The sequence below is a fragment of the Cricetulus griseus genome, chromosome 2 (assembly GCF_003668045.3).
Source record: "Cricetulus griseus strain 17A/GY chromosome 2, alternate assembly CriGri-PICRH-1.0, whole genome shotgun sequence".
In the NCBI taxonomy this organism is placed as follows: domain Eukaryota; kingdom Metazoa; phylum Chordata; class Mammalia; order Rodentia; family Cricetidae; genus Cricetulus; species Cricetulus griseus.
Window position 1 is genome coordinate 282,106,978 of NC_048595.1, and position 15,449 is coordinate 282,122,426.

The window sequence follows — 15,449 nt, forward strand, 5'->3', positions numbered from 1 at the left end:
TGCAAGAACAGCAAGTGCTTTTAACTGCTGCGCCATTTCTCTAGCCCCTGAGAAAATGTTTCTTCAGAGACATACCGAAAGCCAAGTTTAGGTAGTATCTAGAACAGTGGTTCTCGGCCTTCCTAATGCTGCGACCCCTTGGGATAGTTCCTCATGTGACGATCCCCACAACCGTAACATTATTTTCACTTGCTACTTCATAACTAATTGTACTACTGTTATGAGTCATAATGTAAATCTGTATTTTCTGATGTCTTAGGTGACCCCTGTGAAAGGGTTGACCTAAGGGGGTTGAGACCCACGTGTTGAGAACCACTGCTCTAGAACACAATGAGAATGAATGTATATTTGGTTGATTAGTAAGACTGGCTTGCTTTAGTATCTGGAACTACAGACAGGAGCCACTGTGTGTGACAGTTTAGCCTTTTTATTGTTTCACTCTGCAGCCCAGGTTGGTCTCAAAGTCACAGTGATCCTCCTGTCTTAGTCTCCAGGCTGCTGGGATTACGGGTGTGAATCAACATATCCGGCTTAGCTCATATTCTTTTGGATGTCCATCTCTCTGTTTTGCTACTTACTTGTCCCCAGACTATGGGCTATTCCCCAAATGCAACTGACCCTTCCTTTTCTTGGTTGTAAAATGGGACAGCAGGTATTATTTCACAAGGTTGCTACTGCCACTGTCTTGTCATTCCAATCTTTAAAAGGATAAGACTATGTGAATGAGGTTCTCTCTCTCAGGTATGTGGAATGGCCAAGGCAGACTAAAATCCCAGTTGAAAGGCTACAGAAGGCGAGGGAAGGACAGCAGGTGTGGAGTCTCATAAGGACAGTGACAAGGCAGCTTTGCCCTCCATTTGTGCATTCAGTGAAAGACACATCAGGCAATGATGATTTACTCGTATCAAAAAATTTCATTTTAGTTGGGCAGTGGTGGTTCATGCCCTTAATCCCAGCACTTGGGAAGCAGAGGCAGGAGGATCTCTGTGAGTTCAAGGTAGTGTGTTTTACAGAGCAAGTTCCCAGACAGCCAGAGAAACCCTGTCTTGGAAATTTTTTTTTTTAAACTTTATAAGTTGATCTACCAGGGGCTGGAGAGAGAGTTCCATAGTTAAGAGAATTTATTGCTCTTCCAGAGGACCCACGTTCAATCCCAGCACTTATATGTCAACTTACAACTTACAACTTGTAAGTTGACATACAACCATCTGTAACTCCAGTACCAGGGGATCCAATACCCTCTTCTGGCTTCCTCAGGCAAGCATGCATACAGTATTCAGATACACACGTAGGCAAAAAACTCATACACATTAAATAAGTGCATATTTAGAAAAGGATGACCTAGATTCATAACCCTGACAAACTCCCCAAGATGAAGTCAGAGTCAGATGACAGATTCAAACTCCAGATGCATAGGAGGATCCCAGGAGAGGCACGCCCACCCTAGAGGCTCCAGTTATCTGGGTGCAGCCATCTTCCCAAAGCCACGTCCATCCTGTCTTACCTGAACAAGAATATCATTCCAGGATCACCTTCTTTTGCAGTGTTCTCCACACCCATCACCAAAACATTGGCTGCATCTGTAATATAAAACGCAGTAAAGGCTGTGTCCAGAGGTGACATAAACTGCTGAGAGTAGCCTGTACATGTTTTTATCTGTTCATGCTCCACAGCACAATTTCCTACTGAAGACTGAAGAAGGGTTTTAAGATGTGAAAATAGGCTGGCGGTGGTGGTACACACCTTTGATCCCAGCCTTGGAAGGCAGAGGCAGGCAGATCTCTGAGTTTGAGGCCAGCCTGGTTTAGAGCTAGTTCCAGGGCTACACAGAGAAACCCTGTCTTGGGCTGGAGACATGGCTCAGAGGTTAAGAGCAATGACTGCTCTTCCTGAGTTCAATTCCCAGCAACCACATGGTGGCTCACAACCATCCGTTATGAGATCTGGTGCCCTCTTCTGGTGTGCAGATACATGGAAGCAGAATGTTGTATATATAATAAATAAATAAAATCTTTAAACAAACAAACAAACAAAAAACCCTGTCTTGAAAAACCAAACCAAAACCAAAACAAACAAAAAAAACCTCCCCCCAACCTACCAAAACCAAAATAGGGGCTGGAGAGACTACTCAGTGGCTGAGTGTTTGCTCTTCTTGCAAAGGACCCACGCTCTTTTCCCAAACCCATGTTTGGTGGCTCACAACCACCTGTAACTCCAGCTCTAGGTGTTCATAACTCCTCTTCTGGCACACACATGTGCATGCACACAGAGACATATATACAAATGTATGTATGTATGTATGTATGTATGTATGTATGTATATATGTATGTATGTATAGCTAGAGAGATGGCTCAGAGGTTAAGAGCACAGCTGTTCTTCCAGAGGACCCGGGGTCAATTCTGAGCACTGACACAGTGGCTTACAAGCATCTATAACCTCAGTTTCAGGGGATCCAATACCCTCTCTGGACTCTGCAGGTACCAGGCATGAACATGATGTACAGACATACATACAAGCAAAACACCCATACAAATAATAGACATTTTTTAAAAGAAAAACAAAGTCTTAAAAAATGAAAGGAAGTTAAGAAATTATATCCCTAGAAAACTCTACAACCTATAATGTTAGCAATGTTATCTGCTCATTCACACTGGTTTTTGATTCAGTAACTAGTAGTCCAGTTAGTAAATATTACAATTTTAGGTTCACTACAACTATGTCAGGAATTAAATGTCTTTCTACAAAATTAATTTAAAACTATATATATATATATATATATATACACATATATACATATATACATATATATATAGTTAATATGTTATTTCTTCAAATTCTCTTAAAATTCTTAAAAAAAAAAAAAAGTAGTGTTCTGCCTACATGTATACCCACACACCTGAAGAGGGCACCAGATCTCATTATGGATGATTGTGAGCCACCATGTGGTTGCTGGGAATTGAGCCTGGGTCCTCTGAAGAGCAGCCAGCGCTCTTCACCTCTGAGCCATTTCTCCAGTCCCTGAATATCTTCTATAATGTAAATTATAGACAATATATCCCAATTAAGACATTGTTACTAATTTGTAGTTATGTACAATTTCTTCTTTTAATTTTTATGTGTTTGAGGCCATGGTTAGCCATAACCCAGCATGGCTTCCCACTTGTGATCTTCCTCAGCCTCTCAAGGTTTGACATTACATGAACAAGTCTCCTCACCTAGTTTTTAATATCGGTATTCTCAAAGCTTCAGGGTTCCTGGTAGGATTTTGGCAGCAACAAAAATTCTAAACAATAATTTGGAGCCCACTCCCAAGTCCCCTGAGTACTTTATACTAACAGGACAGTTAACCTATGTACCCCAGAGTACAGTAAAGAAAATGAAAAGACAAAAACCACACTGGGCGCAGTCTTTAGTGGCAGCCATAGCTGCCCTGACCAATTATTTTTACCACAGGGATTTTGGACAGAGCTCTGTTCTTTTGCTTTGTTTTTTCGAGACAGGATTTCTCTGTGTAGTTCTGGCTGTCCTGGAACTCACTCTGTAGATCAGACTGGCCTTGAACTCACAGAGATCCGATTGCCTCTGCCTCCTGAGTGCTGGGACTAAAGGTGTGTGCTACCACTGCCCATTGAGCTTTGTTCTTCTAAGGCAACTTTTGTCATCAAATCCAGTCTGCTCATAAAATAAACAATGAAAACTGCACAACATTTCAACCCCTTATGAGACCAGTGAGTGTTTTGTTTTGTTTTGTTTTGTTTTTGTGTATGGTCTCTATGTAGCCTTGGCCATCCAGGAACTCACTATGTAGACCCTGGCCTTAAACTCCTAGAGACCTGACTCCTCTGCCTTGACTTTAGGATTAAAGATGTGCATCACCATACCCGCCTGGGACCAGTTGAATCTTTGAGTCATTCACAGTTTTCCTAAAACACGAAGTTAGTTTTCTTTCTTATATTTATATGTTTAACTTTTGCTTTAATTTTGTTAATTTAAAAGTATTAGACTAATAATTTCTTTTAAAGCCTCTCCCAGGTCCCGTCAATATCGTGGTTTTTTAAAAATCTTAAAAAAAATTTTTTTAATCAATTATTATCACTATTATTTGTGAGGTGTGTGTGCGTGCACACAAAAAAATATTTTTTCCCCCATGACAGTTTCTCTGTGCATCCCTGGCTGTCCTTGACTTGTACTGCAGAGCAGGCTGTCCTTCAACTCAGAGATCTGTCTATCCCACCACCACTGGCTACAACAGCTTTTGGATATGCCAGGATAGCAGCAGTATGGCCGTGTGTTAAAGGATTGGCTCTAGCTCACCATACTGTGAGGTGCTGCAGCTTTTAGGAGGGAGACCTACTGGAAGGAACACAGGTCACTGGATGCGCACTCTGAAAAGGATCCTCATCATAGAGTGGGGCAGCTTCCCCAGGACATGTGCCTCAACGCAGACCCCCAAACAACAGTAAGTAACCGTGGATGGGATCGAATGGGAGCTAACATCAGCCTTTCCAGTTTAGCTTTAAATTCACCACAGGTATTTACTATAGCAACAGGAAGCTAACACACATATGCTCTCTTCTCAAATGACAGGATGCAATGGAAAATGGAATTGGAACAAATGTACACTTGAAACACCATCACAGGAGTCATTTTCTAACACGTAGCATGCTTGGCCCTGGCTGAGGGCAGTAGTACCTCTAGGCAGGCTTGTCACTTCCACATATCCACAGGAGACCAGCTCTTGAGACAGACTTCCCAGGTGATACTCATCTGCAGTTGCAAATGCTGTGCACTGCATCAGGTCCTGTTTAGGAGATGAACATAGGACTAAGGTTAGCAAAGGGTTCAAGCTACTGCAATGGTACCTGGACTCCGCTAGGGAACTCTACCCTGCAAAACCAGTGTTTGAGAGTGTGCTTCGGGACCTCAGTGGTGCACAGGAGTTCAGTGACGACAAAGAGGAATGAGTTACAAAGAGACAAATCTCCACTCAAGGTAGAAAAGATTGAGCTAGTCAAAAAAGACAGGGCAACCCTGAAAGTGAAGCCACACACACCAGTGATCGGACCAAACACAGACTGAACAGCATCATAGGGAAGCCCGACTGGAAGGCATTTCAAGTTTCCAGCGCTGAGAATCTGTGGTTCTTCCACATCAGCATTGGCAGCCAATGTCGTTTTACTGTCATTAGCCCTTCATGGGCAGAGATGTTTCAATCCACAAAAGATCCAGTATTTCATCGGTATACAGTAAAGTGGTTGGCATATCTGAGGATATGCTCTGGTTTGCAGTACAGGACATAGCATGGTACCACTCAGTCACACTGTGTGTCTAGCATATACAAGTGCTCAGTACCTTTTCAGATAGCAAGGGGCACGACAGCAACCCATTCGGATGTTCTATCAATTTAGTTGGCTCAAACCAGCTTTTTACATTTATGATTAACTTATGTGTATGTGTGTGTGCCTACGTTTTTTTTTTTTTTTTTGTGTACCATGTTTGTGCAGGTCCCTATGATCACCTGGGGCTGTAGTCATAGGTAGTTATGAGCCACTTGATATAGATGCTGGGAATTGAACTTTGGTCCCTTGCTATAGCCAAGAGATACCGAGACATCTCTCCAGCACCCAAACCAGCTTTTCAGATAAATGAGGTGAGGATGGGTATGCCTACCATGTACTGTGGTTTGATCCCCAGCGCCGCAAAACAAATCCATCAGTAAATAGTACAAAACATTACTCCTAAGGACAAATGTTACACAGCTTTCTGGCACACACAAGTGAAGCCTAGGCCCGGCATTCATAACTAAGAATAAGCCTCCTTGTGTACTTATTTGGGAGCTGGGTGGTGGGCCCCTCAAAAAGGCCAGAGAGTAAAAAGAGTAAACCTTCGAACTACACTCCTCTCAGTGAGACCTGCAGCATTTCCCGAAGCCTGCTGGGCAGAATCAGAGCAGCAGGGCGGGTATGTAAACGATTTCTGATACTGCAGCTGATGGCAGGCTTGGTTTGGGCTGCAGTGGAACAGCAGAGGCATAGAATGGAGACTGGCATAAAGGAGAAAAACCAGGAGAGGTTGGGCCTGTGGCTGCCCTGCTTAGGAGAAAGCAGGTCAGTTTCTAGAGCTGACTGGAAACTCAACAAGCACACGGCCATGTGCTGACTCAAGTTTAGTGTATCCTTCATATTCATTCATTCATTCATTCATTCATTCATTCATTGAGACAGGATCTCTCTATGTAGCCCTGGCAGTCATGGAACTCTATGTAGATCAGGCTGGCCCCAAACTCCAAGATCTTCCTGCCTCTACTTCTTGAGTGCAGGGAGCTAAAGGTGTGCACCACTACCCTGTATCTATTTATTTTTCTTTCTTTTCTTTTTGTTTTTGAGACAGGGTTTCTCTGTGTAACAGCTATGGCTGTCCTGAAACTTGCTTAGTAGATCAGGCTGGCCTCAAATTCACAGAGATCCACCTGCTTCTGCCTCGGGAGTGCTGGGATTACAGGTGTGTGTTACCATCACCTGGCATTACCTCAGGAGCTTTATAGTCTCTGATAATCTTGTTTTGGTATTGTTCCACTTAAGCTCATTTAGAAAGGAGCAAGAGATCCAGGAAGTAGGCTTTGTGTTTTTGGTTTTTGGCCTATTAATGGAAACACTACTTTGTAAGTAGCTTTCACTTTCATAGTGTTTTCTAGTTTTTTATAGCTTATCTTTATTTTAAAGTGCTAATTAAATTTACATATGTTGAAGCACATTTCAGGTTTGGGGAAGGGAACTTGTTCCTAAACAGGTGACCAAAGCAGCTTAGAACAGTTATTGGATTAGGCCTCACACGTACACCTATTTTAAAATGTAAAACAAAACAAGAAAGACAAACCCAGTCTATTTAAATACACGGTTTGCTTCTTTGGCTATGGACGACCCACGGTCCAGCAGATGGAGCTAGTGATCTAGGCGACTCCTGTTTGGAGAACATCACTCTCCAAGCTGGATCAGGGTGCAAAGCGGCATTCTATCTTACTGATACTGGGACAAAAGAAACTTACATTTGGCCTTCTGTCCTTAGCTCCTAGTACAGCTGGAGTCAGTGTAACTCCCTATCGATATGGACACTGGAGCATCACTTGGGTCTCTGCCTTCTCGATCCTGGCACACAGCCTATATCCCCTAGAATTTTTAGCGTGAAAGGAATGCTGTTTATTCTACCGAGGTAACTCTTGGGCTGTGGGTGAGTCCATGAAAGGGCCTGGGTGCTGGGAATACAAAGTCTGACTCAAAGCTTGTAACCTTCAGTTCCACCTTCTCTCTGGAGGTAAGGAAAGAAGGCTGGAGGGTAAGTTAACCCGCAGCCCACCCCAAGGCTCTGGGAGGGCCCTTTCTGCAAACTCTTCCAAATGTTACCGTCTGGTTAGAGGCAGCACAAGGAGTGGAACCAAACTAGGAAACAAAATACAAGCCATTCCTGAAGTCCTTCCACTGCCTAATGACCAGGCATGTACACCCTTGCTTGGCATGGCTTTTCTTTTCCTTTTAGAGACAAGGTCTTGCCATTTAGCCTTGGCTGGGTGGTGTTGTAATTAAAAAAAAAAAAAAAAAAAAAAAAAAAGTGGCTAGTGTTCAAGCAGAGGGTTTTTTTTAATTGGGGGAAAAGGATTATAAAAGGGGTAAACGGGAGGGGGGAGACCGGTCTCCGGGGACAGGAGCAAGAGGAGAAAGAGAGGAACAGACAGACAGGGAGAGAAGGGAAGGAGGAGGATGGGAGGTGGGCAGGGCCCTTTTAAAAGGGAACATAGTGCATGTGCACAGGTGGTGCTCTTAGTGGAAGCAGCAGAGGACGTGTCCTGTCAGAACTCCAAAGGTAGGTCAGTACAAATGCCTAAATACTAACAGGAGGGAGCCTGCTACATACATGCCAGGCTGGCCTTGAACTCAGAGATCTGTCTGCCTTAGACTACTGAGTGCTGGGATTAAAGACATGGCCTCAGATTGCACTTTTGTTTTCCTTTTGAAACTGGGTTTCACTATATATCCTAGGCTGGACTCAAATTTGATCCTACTGTCTCAGCCTGAGCCTCCGGGTGCTACCATGCCTGAAAAAGTTAACCTTTTCAAAATCTATCAGCAGTGCAGTAAAAACAAACCCCATTTAAAGTAAACACTCAGGGCCACCCTCTCAAGTTTGAAGACAGACATTCTGACTGTTTTGGTAGACTCAGGAGACCCAACCAAGGCTTAGACATATACATTCTTTTCTTTGCAAACAGAATATTGCTAAACCATCCAGGTTGGCCTGATTCCTAGGCTAGGATGATCCAGCTGTTTTAGTCTCCTCAGCTGGGTCTACTATGGGTATGTGCACCACCATGCACAACCCTACGGACATCAAAGGCATGGCTTAAATATCATTCAAGATACAAAGTTAACAAAGGCCTTGACTCTGACCCTAAACTATCTAAAGCTTGGAGGACAAATGCAAACTGCATCTAAAAAAAAAAAAAAAAAAAAAAAAAATTCCCAGAAACCCCTTAGTAGTGAATAAAAATCAAAACAAAAAACAAAAGAAAAAAGAAAAAAACCAAAAAAACCAAAACAAAACAACAAAAGCCTTGAACTTCCAGAGGGTCAAACAGCAAAGCCTCTCACTGCTTCCGTTTGGCCTTGAGGTGTCATTTCTTCAACCTTGTGCAGTCACCACAGGCTAGTAAGAAACACCTGCTGGCTGGAAGATCTTTTTAATTTCCCTATGCATTTCTGGTTCAATTCTTAAAACAAAACAAAAACAAACAAACAAACAAAAACACAGGCAGCAGCAACAACAAAACCATACTGCATCCCTGGATGGACTGGACAGAAGCTTCTTTTTTAGTTCTCTCTGGCCTAACTAACCCCTTTCAACCATGACTGAGGCCTTTTAGTGCCACACTTGATATGGGCAACTAACTCTAACAAGTTAAGCTTTTCGTTGGTGTGGCTATGTTAGGCTTCAAAGGTCTTGTACAGAATTCTAAGCTGGTTGCCCAGTTCTCCTACGTTCTCCTATGGTGCAACACACACTGGTTCAGAGGGCACACAAGGGCGGATGCACTCAAGGGCCACAGAACTACTGGCTTTACCTCATTCACAGACAGCTCTGGAAGGTTGGTCCTGGAGGGCTGGCGGGTCCTGGATGCCTTCAGGGGCCTCTTGATCTGTGGAAGGTCTTGTTTTGGGACAAGTGTTTCAGTGGATACAGAATGATGCCTTTTTACTGTTTTTATAAACCACTTAGCACATAAGAGATTTGGTTTGTGGGCCACTTTCCTGGGAGTCCCAAAGGGGTGCATGGTTGGCAGGCAAGCTTTTCCATCCCAACAGTGGACAGCGTTTAATGAAAAGGGTCTGCTTTCATTTGATATTATCCGGCTCATTTCCAGGATCTTTGGATTATTCAAGCTGTCAGCTGTTATTTGAGGAAAGAATGAGTCTAAACATTGCTGTATTTTCAGGCTCTTTCGGCATGCTGTACTTTCAGATTCCGTAAGTGGCTTTAGTGGAAGCCGAGCAAGTCTCTTGCATTGGTATGCCTTTAATGATGCACTCGATAAAGAGGCCAGGGTTTGGAGAAGCCTGGCTGGCATGACCACATCTCAGGCTGAAATCAAAAGAATTAAAAAGTCAGACGGGGTTTTAAAAATGTTTAGAATACATATATATTTCCTTAGGAAACACATATTGTGTTAAAAGTTTGTACAATGGGGCTGGAGCAACGGCTTAGCAGTTAAAAACATGTTTTTGTTTTAATGATTTATTTTTATGTGCACTGGTATTTTTACCTGCATGTGTTTTTAACCTCAGAGACATCTCGCCAGCCCTGAACACATGTTCTTTTCTGAGACAGAGTCTCACAACATGAGTCCTGGCTGGCCTGGAGCTCACTATGTAGATCAGACTGGCCTTAGAGGCTTAAAGATCTGGCCTCTGCCTCCTGACTGCTAGGACTAAAGTCTTATGCCACCTTACATCAGGTCCAGCACTTGGTTTTGTAAAAGACACAGGTTCAATTTTCAGCACCTTATATGGTGGCTGACCACTGTCTATTTTGCCCTCTTCTGACATGTATGAGGTGTACAAACATACATGCCAGCAGCAAAACATACATAAAAATTATAAAACAGAAGTATAACCTAACCCCATGTATACGTCTAAGGCCATACTTTGGTGGTAGAGTACTTATTTAGGATAAGCAAAGCCCTGGTTTACTCAGTCATGCAACTCTCTCTCTCTCTATCTCTCTCTCTCTCTCTTACTTTGTTTCCATTTAGTCTTAGTTGGCCCTTTTCTGGAAGATTATAAAGTTATAAATGCACTATCAGTAACAAAAATGTGAAAAGAGAAAAGGGGATGGAACCGTTTCACCATCATTTTGTAATATCAAACACTTAAAAACAGCTGGGTGTGATAGTGCATGTCTATAGTACCAGTACTTGGGAAGCAGAGGCAGGCGAGTTCAAGGTTAGCCTGTTCTACATAGTTCCAAGCCAGTCAGAGATACATATGGAGATCCTTTCTTAAAAACAAAACCAACTAAAGAAACACAAACCCCAAACAAAACCAACACACACACACACACACACACACACACACACACACACACACACACACACACACACCCTGTACTTACACATTCCTTTATTCAACATTTATAATCCAAACGTCAATTAGTTGGGAAGCAGAGGCAGGTTAATCTCTATGAGTTCGAGGCCAGCGTGGTCTACAGAGTGCGTTCCAGAGCAGCCAGGGCTGTTACACAGAGAAGAAACCTTGTCTAGAAAAACCAAAAACCAAACCAACCAAAAAAAAAAAAAAAACAAAAAACAAAAAACAACTAGCCGAGGTCATAGGTGCATCAAAGGCCAAGTACCCCTACTGTCACACTCTAGCCTTTGGAGAAGGCAGGCATTGTTTTCCTTTTCATCACAATGTCACAGAAAAGCCCAAACCACAGAGCTGAGTACAAGACACTGAGCAAACAGCAAGAGCTCACTCAGTTCTACAGGAAAGGCTCCCAGAAAAACTGAAATGTCTTCCATCTTTTAAGCAGGTGTTATTCAGCTGGGGCTGGGCTTAAGGAGTGGGGGCAGGCATGTTAGACAGGCAGGAACACACACAGCCTAAAGGAAATAGGCTGGTATGTGAGATTTCCATCTCCTTACATTATAAAATAGCACATTCTTCTAAAAGCAAACATACAATAAGTGATGATCACAATTCTTAAACATTAGGTGCCAAAAACAAAGACAAAGTCAGCCAAAGAGACAGATTTTTTTTAAAAAAACAGATTTATTTATTCATTATGTATAGTGTTCTGGCTGCATGTAAGCATGCAGACCAGAAGAGGGCACCAGATCTCATCACTGCAGATGGTTGTGAGCCACCATGTGGTTGCTGGGAATCGAACCTGGGTCCTCTGGAAGAGCAGCCAGTGCTCTTAACCTCTGAGCCATCTCTCCAGCCCCCTGGGACAGAGTCTGATGTACAAAATGCTATGTAGTCTTGAAAAGGGAGGACCTGGGGTGAAGAGTGTGATGTAGTCAGATGTGACATTTGCAATGATTCACTAAAGGACAGAGAACTCAGCAGAGCAAACAGCCAGGGACACAGTATTATTTATCTAACAAACAACTTCAGCTGAGAAGTGAGTTGCCAGAGATGAGGAAAAAGTGGCCAGACACTAAAAGACACATTAAAAATGGTCCTACAGGCTGGGCAATGGTGGCGTACACCTTTAATCCCAGAATTTGGGAGGCAGAGGCAGGTGGATCTATGTGAGTTCGAGACTAGCCTGGTCTACAAGACCCTCTATGGCCTCCAAAGCCACAGAGAAACCCTGTCTCAAAAAACCAAAAACCAAACCAAACCAAAAGGTCCTACAGGTTGGGAAGCCAGGGCTGTGGAATAACAGAATCACCTGGTTAGGTGTGTGCTTCAGAAACATGTCTCTGCTACTAATGTGAAGGAAGAACCGAGAAAATCTCAGACATGACATTCCAGTACCTTCTGCATTCTAAATGCCCTATTTTACCTCACAATCGCTCAGGGAGACATTTCCCAGATTGGTAAACTGAAGTCTAGAGGCTAAATGAAGTTGCTCAGGGATGAGAGATGGCTCAGTGGATCAACTTGCCCGCTGTTAAGCCTGTTGGCCCAAGTTCAATGCCCAAACCCCACAGAGTAAGAGATAATTGGTTCCTCCAGGGTTGCCTCTGACTGACCCCCACATGCTGTGTCATGTGTCTGTGAACTCCCCCCACCATCTCCAAATGAAAACAAAGTCACCCAGGCTTCCCTTATTTCAAGGACTAGATCCTTTCCACTATCTAGCTACCTAGAAAACCCCTGTAACATATAACCCCTGTAAGAACAGGTTATTTGTCATTAAAGCTAATTTTACCCATGTCTTTCTTTTATCAATGCAGACTCTAGAAAGCTTAAGATCTCCCTGGCGTGGCCAGGCGCTGGTGGCGCACGCCTTTAATCCCAGCACTCGGGAGGCAGAGGCAGGCAATCTCTGTGAGTTCGAGGCCAGCCTGGTCTCCAGAGTGAGTGCCAAGATAGGCTCCAAAGCTACACAGAGAAACCCTGTCTCAAAAAAAAAAAAAAAAACCAAACAAAAAAACAAACAAAACAACAACAACAAAAATACATCCCCGGCGTGTTCTCTAAGTGTGGCCCATGTTCCTGATTTTACACCCATCACTCCCCAGACACTGCCTTCCATCTTTCCAGTCCATTCCTTCCACTACTCAAAGCCAACGATTCCTCAGCAGGACCTAAACTTTCAGTCTCCTCCGCCACACTTACACTTCCTTCCCATGCAGCTAATGCCCCAGGCCTACTCTTACAATCCCTCCCTCTTTTATATATGACAACCTCAATCCTAACTGAATGCGACTTCCCTAACTGAATTGCGTCCACACTCTTGCAGCTCACAGTGATGAGACAGCCAACTAGCCATTCATTCCCATCTCACTCCCTAGCCAGGGTCACTCTCTTCCGGTGGGTCTTCACTGTTGCTCAGGACCACATCCCTGCTATATCCTACCTTCTCCTCGATTCCTCAAGTCTCCTCCTGGTTTCTCACTCTCAATGATGACCTTCTTCCTCTCTCTAACAGAAATCCAAAGTTCTACAAGATGAACCCTCCGCCATCATCAGTCTGCAACCCATTATCAATCCACCCACTGTTAACAATTTTATTACTTTGGGCGCAAGTGTTGCCTGCATGTATCTGTGAATTATGTGCATGTGTGGAGCCCACGGAGGATAGGAGGAGGGCATCAGATCCCCGGGAACTCATTCCCTACTTCTTGAAGCACCTTTTTGTTTGGCTTCTAGAATATCAATCACATTGGTGGATTTCCTCCTGCTGGTCCCTCACTCAGTCAAGAATGCCAAATATCAGAACTCAGTCTCTAGGCCACTTCTCAGTCTCTTGGCAATGTTGGCCCACCCCTTGGTTTTACACACCATCACTGGTGAGTAGCATATATTTACCTCTAAATCACTCCAAGCACCAAAAATACAACATACTCAAAACTCAACATCTGAATTCTTCCACAAAACCATTCTAACCACACCCTTCCCCATTCAAGTGCCAATCATATCCTCATAGCTGCTAAGCCCTAAACCTGGAGTTTCCTTCTTTCTCTTCAGTCCTCATATTCAATCTGTCAGTAAATCCCACTGGCCTTTTCTGACTAGTACTCCGCACAAATTCTACCATCTGGCCCAAGTTTCTGACTTTCCCACCGATCATTACAATAGCCCTTTACCTGACAGCTGACTTGTGCATGGCTAGATTAAGAATCACCATGGAGACACACCCTTGTTTTTGTCTGTGACGAACTTTGTAGAGTAGTTTAACAGAGGCAAGAAGGCCCACTTGAAGTGTAGATAGTACTACGCCATGGGCACAGTAGAAAGTACTGTGACAGTTTTGATCACCCTGCTTTCTAGCCTTGCAATGAATGTGACCAGTTCCTGCCACCATGCCTAATCTGCCACGATGGACCACAGTTGACTAGCAAACCCCTACTCCCTTAAACGGCTTTTCACAAGGAAGGCAGTGGGACACTGGTCCTCCTGCTTCCGTTCTCAGCCTTCCATAGATTATTCACAATGGACTCCAGCAAAATTCTGACCTTAACCAGAACCATGTGTTTCTCCCGTGCTGAATTTGAAGACAGCTTTACATTTACAATAAAAGCCAAAGCCCTGAAGACAGCCTGCAGAGCTTGTGTTTTTCCAGCTCTCTGCATCACTGTGGTTGGTATTCCTTACAGTTCTTCCCTTTGCTTATTCTGCTCTAGGCCTCCTGGGCATCTCTGGGTCATTGCACTTACCTGTCCTCATGCTCTCTACCCAAGGATTTGCCAGGGTCCATCCCTACCTAGCCTTCGGATCTTTGCTTCACTTAACACACATAACCATTCTCTCTTCATTTTTACTTTCCCATCCCATTTAACATCATTTACATACTCTGCATTTTTATTAATTCATACAATTTATGAATTGGGTCCTCACCATTTGCCAGGCATTACACTAGCTCCTAATACAGCTGAAAACGGGCAAATATCCCTTTACTGGAAATGGCAAACAGTAAATGTGGCAAACCAATGTAATGCATATTAGATAATGACAATACCATTGGAAGGCAATTAAAGGAGATTTTTTGTCTCTCTCACCTCAAAACAGGTTTCTGTGTTTGTACCCTTGTGTTCAGTGACAGCAGTGTCCAAAGACACCGGTGTCAACTAAAATATTAAAATGAAACCCAAGGTAGCTACCGTTATTGGGCACTTTAAGAATAACATACCCGTGTGCCTAAGGACAGCAATGACTGGGCTCGGTGTTTTATATACAAGCCATTAAGTTGGGAGGGGGACACTGGAGAGTCGTGGGCCCAGGAGTCCGAGGGGAGGACTGGGGATGGTGGCGGACATGATCAAAATACAATGTCCACATGTATGAGATTCAGAATGCTATCAATTAAGAAAGCGGTTGCACCCCGGCTCGATCCAATGGGCAAGTGGGGCCGACCTCTGGGGCACGTCTTCCAATTCTTAAACTCAACAGTGATTTCACGCATCCTGGCCGCTACCACTAAGCCCTGATTCCAACCAGGGGTCAGGAGTGTTCTGTCCTAGGTGCTTCGACTCCCGGCTACCACCTGCGGCCCCGGCCGAAGCCCACACCACCTCGCCAGCCTCTCGGGCTGGGGAAGCGCGAAGCACTGACCTGAGGGAGGCGAGGAGGACCGCAGTGCAGCGCGCACGCTGCTGCCACCGCCGCAGGATACTTGGTGGAAACACACTCCGCCCCGCCCCGCTGCGGCGCAGGCGCACTGCTAGCCCCAGGCCCGGCAGCGGGGACACGTGACTGCCAACCCACGTGACCTCCCCGTGCCCCCT

General features: G+C 44.2%; 1 protein-coding gene across 6 annotated transcripts in view; it reads right to left on the reverse strand.

The window, feature by feature from the left end:
• Rmnd1 (required for meiotic nuclear division 1 homolog) overlaps positions 1-15,432 on the reverse strand; it is a 31,265-nt gene extending 15,833 nt beyond the window's left edge. For 2 of the 6 annotated variants that reach the window (XR_004768472.1, XM_027401007.2), the window contains exons 1-4: positions 15,277-15,431; positions 9,114-9,631; positions 4,694-4,802; positions 1,505-1,580 (exon numbers count right to left, since the gene is read on the reverse strand). Coding sequence is in view for 4 of the 6 variants with exons in the window: in XM_027401007.2 (XP_027256808.1) it covers positions 1,505-1,580; positions 4,694-4,802; positions 9,114-9,617 (689 nt within the window). In the remaining 2 variants the exon portion in view is untranslated. Of the gene's footprint in view, positions 1-1,504; positions 1,581-4,693; positions 4,803-9,113; positions 9,632-15,276 lie in introns of all 6 variants that reach the window. The other 4 variants (XR_004768471.1, XM_027401006.2, XM_027401011.2 and 1 more) reach the window with 3 other exon arrangements.
• Positions 15,433-15,449: the final 17 nt, after the last annotated feature.